General features: G+C 38.2%; 1 protein-coding gene across 4 annotated transcripts; it reads left to right on the forward strand.

Annotated features, from left to right (window-relative positions):
* Nucleotides 1–3: 3 nt before the first annotated feature.
* Nucleotides 4–9,581, forward strand: LOC129254431 (zinc finger protein 37-like). Of its 4 annotated transcripts, none has more exons than XR_010296820.1 (5): nt 4–247; nt 3,590–3,712; nt 4,276–4,371; nt 6,087–9,031; nt 9,258–9,449. XR_010296820.1 is itself a non-coding variant. In XM_054892896.2 (4 exons), the coding sequence occupies exons 1-4, from the start codon at nt 166–168 to the stop codon at nt 8,624–8,626; spliced, it is 2,841 nt and encodes a 946-aa protein (XP_054748871.2). In that variant the 5' UTR covers nt 49–165; the 3' UTR covers nt 8,627–9,059. The 4 variants fall into 4 exon arrangements, 1 of the variants encoding a protein (XP_054748871.2); XR_010296824.1 differs by having other exon boundaries at nt 49–247; nt 6,087–8,850; nt 9,431–9,581; XR_010296821.1 differs by having other exon boundaries at nt 49–247; nt 6,087–8,850.
* Nucleotides 9,582–10,331: the final 750 nt, after the last annotated feature.

Genomic DNA, 10,331 nt, shown 5'->3' on the forward strand with positions numbered 1-10,331 from the left:
TCTAATTTGATAGATCCACTGTACTGCGCTAACACGCGAGGTGGCGCTCGACATAATAAAAATTGTGGACAATGTCGGAATCGTCAGTTCACAGTGTGCAGTTTGTATCGGTTCTACGTGAAAAAAGCGCCAAATTATTTAAGGTTTTGGAGGAGCTCAAACAGCATGGAAGATGTTGAAAATATTCCAGGAGACCTAGGGAATGAGTCGGTGGATGCTTCGCAAGTGCATATCGTTAGCCAGAAGGGTAACTAATCAAATTGTAGGCCTATAAACGGCTAGACGAATTCAACAACTGGCGTGGCATAGTTTTCTATGTAAAACGTGTGTGATGAATGTATGGGTGGCCAGGCGCGCAGTGCACTGCCTGCAGAAATTTTAATGCAGTTTAAACTACAGTATTCCATAATAAACATGATTAACTTACATGTAATAAAACTCTAAATCCGTAATAAATCAAAGCGCAGGATATGCAGTAATGAGTAATGCATGATGCAAGCAAAAAGTCTAACTGTTGGTGTTACAATATCATGACATAATTATGCAGAAAAAAAAATCCCAGCAAAATTTGATGATTCAATTTCAAAATCAAGCCAGGTCCCTCAACAAGTCTACGCATTCCCCCTTTCTCTGTGCCACTCTAACTTAGTATTAAAAAAAAGAAGATATGCCACAACCACAAACTTTACACATGCAGATATTCATTTAAAAAATCTGACTCGAAATGGTAGAAATATATGAATTTTTGTGTATTTCATCATGTTCATGTGACGGCCTCAATGCAGCCTTTAGTTAAAAAAAATCCCTGAATTGTGACTGTTTAAAGTGAATGGGTGCGCAGACATGGCCACGGGGGGTGGGGGGGGGGCACTCACATGTATATTGGTGGTACAGGATGTGCTGCTTTGATGACGCCCTTTTTCAGACCTGATTTTCAATTCTCTAGATAATACGAATGACATTAAGTTCCATCATGTCCATTATTAAGTAGCTGACCCCTGTTGAGAAACATCTCAGTTCCCTATCCCTGCCAAAAAGAGCTGCACAGACGGCTTCACAACTCCCTCCGCTAGCAGCTCCATGCGCCCACATTTACATGCACAGCGCTAGCGTGCACCGTACCTACTGTACTGTGATCCCGTTCCGTAGACCCTGTTTTTCAAACCTCTGGGTATATATTTAGTTCCCAAGACCCTGTATTTTACCCTTTTGGTCAGTTTCTTAGACCCCCATTTCATGGTTTGTGAGGCACACCCCCATCAAAATATTTTTAATTTGATTTTTTTTTGTTCAATTTGTAAATGATTGGCCAAGGTTTTTTCCAAGAAAATAATAGACCTACTAGTATGTCTTTTAAATATGAGATTTTTGCCACACCTTACTCATAAGAATATAACTTATAAGAAACATCAACTGAAAAATTTTGTGAAATGAAAATAAATTCATGTCAAATCTTGACTTGTTTAAATAGTTATGTAGGTGCGCAAACATGCATGGGGCCCCCCTTCATACAGTAGGCCTAGGCTTGACATTGCTAGCCCTAGAGGACTCCGTGATAATATTTTTGATCATATTTGTCTTTGTCTTGTTATCACAGAGCCTAGACACGGGGCCTTTACAGTGTATCTAAAAAATAAAAAAAACTATACACCTTTGAAATGGCTGCCTAATTAAAAATATATCACTCGGGGGGGGGGGGGGGTTCTATATGTATATGGAAAGCCAATAAAGTTGGCTTTCAAGTGACACCAGAAAGTTGGAAAACTTTTCATACCTGAGTGAGCACTGCCCACTTAAATAAAGGGTGTGAAAATTAGGCTGGGCAGGAATTAGCCTTCCAATTTCTTTTAGTTTTTGAGAGGCGAGTCCTTTAATTGAAAGTTTCAAAGCTAAGGGAGTTGTGATAAATTATTGAGATCAGTTTTGGTTTCCTTAGCAAATTTTGAGATCAGTTTTGGCTTCCTTAGCAAATTTTGAAATCAATTTTGGTTTCCTTAGCAAATTTCGTGAATTATTGAATTGAAATTTAATTCAGGAGTGAACATGACATGCAATTTTAGTGTAGGATTTTAACTTTATCATGTGGATTTCAACAGTGTGTTGGTGAGAGTCGGGTTAGTGTGATGGTACCGTACTTGTTGCATAAAGGGGGGGGGGGGGAGAGATAGGAATTTGAAAAGGACATTCTTTTTCGTGTTCTTTTACAAATTACAAGTCGTATATGTACGGTACTCCTCTCTCTCTTTCTCTCTGTCTCACTTCCTGGCTGGTATTCAAAACTAAACTGCTAAGTGACCGATGGTTGGTGGGTCAGTTATTTTTATTGAATGATTACTAAGAAATTTATGGATTATGATGATTTATCCAATAATTTATTGAAAAAGCTGACAGATGAGTGAATGCTTGATTGATCAGATTGATTGTTGATTAAATGACTGATAAGATTAAAGATGATGCTCTAATTTTCAGAATTCATTATTAAATTAAAAGTCCGTTCTCTTGGACTTCATGTGTTTGTGTAATAACAATCAGTCCCTCAACAAGAGGGAAGACAGGGGGGGGGGTGGCTAAATGTTCTGTGACCCTTATCCCATCAACCTACTTCACCTACCTAAGTCCTATCTCACCCCCTATTCTCCTGACTCATGAACACACTGCTGAGATCCACAAGATAGAGTTAAAATGCTGCACTAAAAATTGCTATTCATGTTCAATTAAATAATTAATAACATTTGCTCAAAGGACTCGCCTCTAAAAAGCTGAGAGAAATTGGAAGGCTTTTTCCTGCCCAGTCTAATTTCCATATCCTTTATTTAAGTGGGCAGTGCTCACTCAAGCATGAATAGTTATCCAGCGTTTGGTGTCATTTGAAAGTTGACTTTATAATTGTAATTCTTAACCCCCAAATTGATTAATTTTTTATTTGGCAGCCATGTCAAAAGTGTATAGTTTTCTTTTGAGATGCACTGTAGACTCGTGTATGGAATGTGGTAAACAGTGATGGATTTCTCTTGAAAATCCACATTTACCACATTCATTTTGAAGAAAAAGAAGAAGGGAATTACACATTAATACATGTATCTAATGCATATAGACTGGAGCCTAGATTCTAGATCCATGACTTTGCTCTCTACTTTTTCTAGGCAATAACTTTTGACATATTTTCCCGTATTCTGAAGTCGGGTTTAACTTAAACTTGGGTTTAAAGTTGTGGTTACATAAATCAGTAACAGTAGAGATACCATATGTTGGCTCATTTGGCTCTCAAATCATTCATAATTGTCTAGGAAGTATAAATAGATGATTGTCTTCACCATCAATGAATCAGGAAAGAGCACTGTTGCCACGGTAAACATAAGAAACATACAACGTAATAACAATTTTGACACTTTTGGCTTCCCATAATTTTTTTTTAGCACAGAGTTAAAACATGGTCTATAAAGTTAAACCTGACTTCAGAATACGGGCCAGATGCATAACTTCTGCATCTCTTCTCATCTGAATCCAACTTGTTTATCATGATGGATGATTTCTTTTGTGAATTTAGTTATTACATTTTATTTTAGAAAGTTTGTTTTGTTTTGAACAGATATCCATGATTTTTGGGAGCATGTGTCAACTGGAGACCGCATCAGTGATGTCTGTACCACCTTTGAATCTGAGAGTAAGCAGGTGATTGAGAAGCTCTATCAACAGTCTGCTTCCGTGGGAGGTAAGTCTGAATCCAACTTGTTAATCACGATGGGTGACTTCAAGTTCAGTCTTTTCTTCTTTGTATGCTCACGCAGAAAATGTATTTTATGGATTCCTTTATAGATCTACAGAATCCAATTGGGGAAAAAATTTGTTACAAGCTTTTTCATTTATGTTTCTATTTCCTTGAATTGCTTTATTTGAACATCCTAATTTTTTTCCCCAAATGTTAGAATAATTAAAGGTAAATTAAAATCACCTTTGACACTAATGAATTTAAATCATTTTAACGTTCAGGTTGACTTTGGGATTGATGTGGTTTATGATATTGATGACATATCTTTTTCTTATCATATATGTATCTTTGCAAATTTGAGAGAATCAATTATTTCTGAAAGAGATGCAGTCAAACGCAACTCCAAAAATCGAACACAACGTGATTGTGTGTGAGCCAATCAGACCATGTATTAAAGACTTGCGCTTGAATTATTGAGTGGCAATGCAACTTTTTCTCCAACGGGACCAAGAGCTACATGTAATTTTCATATTGCTTAATTTGTTCTGCCTCTCTTATACCTACAGAGCAATTTGCAGTGGCCAATTTCTTGTTGCAGATTGGGGCACTCCAGTTCCGTGTTCAGAAGAATCCAGAAGATGAGAATGAATTGCAGACCATCAGTAAGTATAATAAGGTCAAACCTGCTTCAGTGACTGCCTGTAATAGACGGACCACAGGTCTGTCTATTCAGACCTCAAGTTTCATTTCCCTTAAATAATCCATAAAAACTGCCTGCCAGGCACCCCCCCCAAAAAACATGTAGGGGTTGGGGGCTACTTTTGACAACCTGCTGCCTAATTGAATTAATTCTGCAACATTGTATTTAAGTGCATTATTCTTGCAGTGGATAGGGAGTTTTCAAGGCTCTTTTTTTATTAATTTTTTTGGAGCATCTTGGGCATGAAATTGCCCTGAGCCCCTGTGTAATTCCCCCTGGTTGAGATGGACCATCATAATGTAGGCTAAATATTTTTTCACTCTGGTCCATGTTTCATTTTTAAAAACTCTAATTGACAGAAGGTCTATTGTGAGCAATTTGGCTAACTGTCACTTGGGCTAAATATCACTTGGTCTAATTATCACTTTCACCAATTACCATTTTGTCTTCATTGTCAAAGTGAAAATTACTGTACTCAGAGTTGGGTTAGACTAAATGGTCCGTATTCTCAAAAGAGGTTTCAATTTTACCATGGTACAAAACCATGGACTATGCAGATTTATTTCATTAACACGCTTCATTTTAAGCACACTTTGCTAAAAGCACGCATTTAATTGGATTTAACTTTGTGTACGTGATGAAATAAGTGCATTAATGCTAAATTAATGTTTAAAAATCTGCATAGTCCATTGTTTTGTACCACGGTACAATCAAAATCTCTTTTGAGAATACGGGCCAATGGGTTGGCAAAACTAGATATTATAGTCCTTTGGACACCGTAGCTTTATGGGGTGATTTCCAATCAGAAAAAATGCTGAAGAAGGGTCTTTATTCAGAGGGGGAAAAAACAACAAGAGAGAGAGAGAGCAGCCCTCAATACTTCATAAGCTGCGAATATGAGAATGATATTTCCCACAGTTGAACCTTTACGTAGCTAGAAGATTTAAACAGATTTTGAACATTTTAGCAGTGGCGTCTGTCTCTCGGATGTTGTTGAGTTTTGTGTTTGAAAAAGAAATCTTGTAGGGGTACTCCAGACTGCAAATTATGTGATTTGAACAGATCAATAATACAAGACAAGAAAAAACTAAAATCTCAAAATTTAACATGGAATAACAAATCTATTGCATTATTTCAGTGAAACAGCTCGATGTGTGTTCTGATGAATATGCATTGAGTGAGTTGATTATGTCATGTCTCCACTTATTCTTTTGTTTTTTTATAATATCAAATTGTGTTTATTCAAATTTTGATTTCCGAGAATAAGAATTGATGCTGAATCACTGAGTAAGGTGAAGTTATGATTTTACTCAAATTCATATACATGCATGTTTAAAAATATGAAACAATTATGATTTCATCTCACTAATAACATAATAAGAAAAAAGGAAAGTGGGTGCATGACATCAGCCCCTATTGCATGTTCATGCCATCATGCATATAATTGATTTCACAAAATATTGCCAAACTTTGAAATTCAATGAATCGTTTTTTTTTAAATCAGATTTTGATGAAATTTTCACCATTTTACTCATTGAATTTTAATTCATTTTTTTATATTAGTATTTTTTGCCTGGAGTACCCCTTTAATGTATTAATAATGAATGGGAACATGTTTCTTTATGTCATCGAAAGGTAATTAATAGCTAGGGATTTCTTTGTTTTACCCCTGTCCAGTCATTCTTCAAAAACCAGACACCAATGAGGGCAAGGCAGAGGAAAAGGTTGATACACAGGACACGGCAGAAGATCCCAATCATAACAAAGACAAGGAATGTCCTGATATAGGAGAGAAAGAGAAAGACAACCTGGCCTTGTGGGATGGAGATCCTCCACCTGTGGAAAATGAAGAGGAACCCTTGGTACCACCACCACCACCACCACCAGAGGAGCATGAGTGCAGCATTTGCCATGCTGTTCTGACCAGCTTATGGGAACTTGACCTACATGAACTGAACCGATGCAGCAGTGAAACTCCTCCTCCTGGAAGACCTGCAAAGAAACAGAAGGAGCCTGAAATAACCAGTGTGTCTTCTGATGAGCAAGATCCTGATTTGAAATCTCCGGCGAAATCTCCTGTGCCAGAAAAAAAGAAACGCGGAAGACCTCGAAAGAATGTCGTTTCCCCCACTGCTGAAGTTATACCTCCACAGGATGTACAAGGAAGTGCCAAGAGAAAGAGGGGCCGTCCTAGAAAAAGCGACACTTTTGTCACAGAGGAAGAAAGCGTGGTGAAAAAGAGGAGAGGACGGCCATCCAAGAAGGACTCCATAGATCAAAAACAGGAATCCAGTAAAAAAGATGTATTAGCAAACAAACATCATGAGGAGAGTCTGTCGAAACTAGAAAAACCACACACCATCCAACTGCCAAAGCCTAAGTTGCATACCCTTCACCTACGCCTGAATAAGCTGCAAGAAACCAGAAGCAAGCGAAAAAGGAGACTGCCTCAGAAGCTTAGGGAGGTACTTGGGGAAGAGGAAATGCCAGAGAAGGAAGTTAGATCAGTTGTAGAACCTGATGATGCTGATCTAGAAGTGGCTGATCCAGAAGAGACTGGCACCGAAGATGTTAGTCCAGAAGAATATGCTCCTGAGAAGGATGAGGAATCAGGGGAGGACCCAGTCGAGGAAGATGAAAAGAAGGTAGATGACATCAAAGATGGCCAAAAGAAGGATGGTCAAGGAGAGGAAGACCAAGCAAAGAATGATGCCCCAGCAAGGGATGATGACCCAGTAAAAGGTGATGTTTTGAACGATGATCAAGAAATCAAGGAAGGGCTAGGTGAAGAGGAAGCTGGTCATCCTTCAGAAGAGAATGAAATGGAATCTGAAGTCCAAAATGTTCCTTCTGGTAATTTGAAGGAACATATGAATGACGATGACGTACAGGAAATGCATGGAGACGACGATGATTCAGATAAAAGTGTAGAGAAGATATTTTCATGCAGGACGTGTGGCAAAAGCTTCAGGCAAGTTGCTTCCTTTAGAGCGCATCTTATCATGCATCGCAACAAAGCCGCAAACTCCAAGTTTGAGAGCGATGTATTGCCCAAGGCAGACAGAAAATCACATCAGAAAAGAACTTTTCCCTGTGAATTCTGTGACAAGGTATTTTCAGAGATGTACCATTACAAGAGGCATAAAAACAATGTTCACACCAAAGAGGTGTCCTACCCATGTACACTTTGTGACAGGGTTTTCTTTACGAAAAATCGACTCAAAGACCACATGGTGACACATTCTGGTAAGAAGGACATCGCTTGTGATATGTGTGATTTGAAGTTCTTCCTACCTGGCCAACTGAAGATACACAAGAAAACAGTCCATGTAGAAGGGAAGCCATACCTCTGTGACCTATGTGGGTCTAGCTTCAAAGCCAAGGGAATCTTAAAACAGCATCATCTAACCGTTCATACAGACATCAAGAAATTCCCTTGCAGACAGTGCGGTAAGCCATTTTCCCGCTCATCCCTGCGCAACCAGCACGAGAAGGTCCATTCAGGGCTGAATCCCTATCCATGTGAGTACTGTGGTAAAGGTTTCCGAGACAAGTTTAAACTCAGAGTGCATGTCAACTGGCATTTGGGTATCCACCCATTTGCTTGTGACGTCTGTGGAAAGACCTTCCTTGTAAAAGGCAACCTCACCAAACACATGCGCGTCCACACTGGAGAGCGTCCGTACGTCTGTCAGAAGTGTGGCCGAGGTTGTGTTGACTCCTCCCAGCTCAAGAAGCACATGTCACAGGCTCACCAGATCCAAGTTGACAGGATACTCACTAAAGGTCCTGGACGCCCTGATGGAGATCTTCCATCTACCCGACGGAAGAAAAAGCAGGACGACCCACTGGTCCCGCTCCCAGGGGGTTTAAGTGCAGATGCAGAGGAGACCCAAGCATATACCATTGCAACAGACGCATTGATTGAAATTTCTCAACAGCTCGCCGATATGAGTAACGCTGTACAAGTTCCTATGGGAAGTGGAGATTTGGTGATTGATGCTAAGGCTAATGATGGACAAATTCCAATACACCAGCAAGGAGAGAACAGTGTTGTGCCTTCCCATGTTACCAATGTTGTGTCAACTACTGAAGCCTCATCCGATGCAGCTATCATTCCTGTAATGATTCAAGTTACAGATCAGTCAAATCAAGTCACAGTTCCTGTTACACAGAGCATAGGTGACTTTCAATCACTAGAGCTTATTACTCTATAAATGTTAAATGAAATGTCACACTGAGCATGAGTTACTTTCAATCACTAGAGCTTGTCACTCTATAAATGTTAAATGAAATGTCGCACTGAGCATGAGTTACTTTCAGTCACTAGAGCTTATCACTCTATAAATGTTAAATGAAATGTCACATTGAGCATGAGTTACTTTCAATCACTGGAGCTTGTCACTGTATAAATGAAGGGCTCACTTGCAAAAGGGGTTAGGTCCATTTTTCGTTAAATTTGATTTTTTGTCTCAATGTATAGATTTTTAGTAGCTCTATAAGATGATACCAAAGAAAAGTTGAAATTCCCATTAAAATGTTATCTAAAATGGCAAAGAAAAATCACTTTTTTTTTTCAAAAGAGGTTAGGTCCATTTCAGATTTGTTGCAAAAGGGGTTAGGTCCACACATAATTTTTTTTGGAAAAGAATATTTAAAAAAATATGAAGACAGGTAGATTTCTTTTATACCCAATTTTATATTCTCATGGTAGGGTATCATGAAAATTTAGTTTCGCATAAGAATATTGCAATATGGGAGAATTTAAAAAAATGATTTTCTTGGAGTGGACCTAACCCCTTTTGCAAAGAAACTCTTCTGAAGAGCTCATTTGTCAAAAGGGGTTAGGTCCATTGTTCATAAATTTTATTGTTTTCTGTCTCAAAACCTCTAGATTTTTGGTCGTTCTGATGAAAACAAAGAAAAATTCACATGAAAATGTGAATAAAAGTGGCAAAGAAAATTCCCTTTTTAATCAAAATAGATTGGATTCATTTCAGTTTATTTGCAAAAGGGGTTAGGTCCACAATGATAATTTTTAAAAGAATACATAGAAAAAAACTGAAGACAGGTAGATTTCTCTTATACCCAATTTTATGTTCACATGATAGGGTAGTACATCATGACAATTTATTTTCTCATAAGAATATTGCAGTAAGTCAGAATTCTCGGAATGGTCCAAAGTGGACCTAACCCCTTTTGCAACTAAACTCTTCAAATGTTGAATGATGGGTTTATGTCACACTGAGCATGAGTTACTTTCAATCACTAGAGCTTGTCACTATAAATGTTGAATGATGGGTCATGTCACACTGAGCATGAGTTTCAATCTCTAGAGGTTATCACTCTATAAATGTTGAATGATGGGTCCATGTCAAACTAAGCATGAGTTACTTTCAATCACTAGAACTTATCACTCTATAAATGTTGGATGGGTCCATGCCACACTGAGCATGAGTTACTTTCAATCACTAGAGCTTGTCACTATAAATGTTGAATGATGGGTCCATGTCAAACTAAGCATGAGTTACTTTCAATCACTAGAACTTATCACTCTATAAATGTTGGATGGGTCCATGCCACACTGAGCATGAGTTTCAATCTCTAGAGGTTATCACTCTATAAATGTTGGATGATGGGTCATGTCACACTGAGCATGAGTTTCAATCTCTAGAGGTTATCACTCTATAAATGTTGGATGATGGGTCCATGTCAAACTAAGCATGAGTTACTTTCAATCACTAGAGCTTATCACTCTATAAATGTTGAATGATGGGTCCATGTCAAACTAAGCATGAGTTACATGTACTTTCAATCACTAGAGCTTATCACTCTATAATTGTTGAATGATGGGTTTATGTCACACTGAGCATGAGTTACTTTCAATCACTAGAGCTTGTCACTATAAATGTTGAATGATGG

The sequence above is a fragment of the Lytechinus pictus genome, chromosome 2 (assembly GCF_037042905.1).
Source record: "Lytechinus pictus isolate F3 Inbred chromosome 2, Lp3.0, whole genome shotgun sequence".
NCBI lineage: Eukaryota > Metazoa > Echinodermata > Echinoidea > Temnopleuroida > Toxopneustidae > Lytechinus > Lytechinus pictus.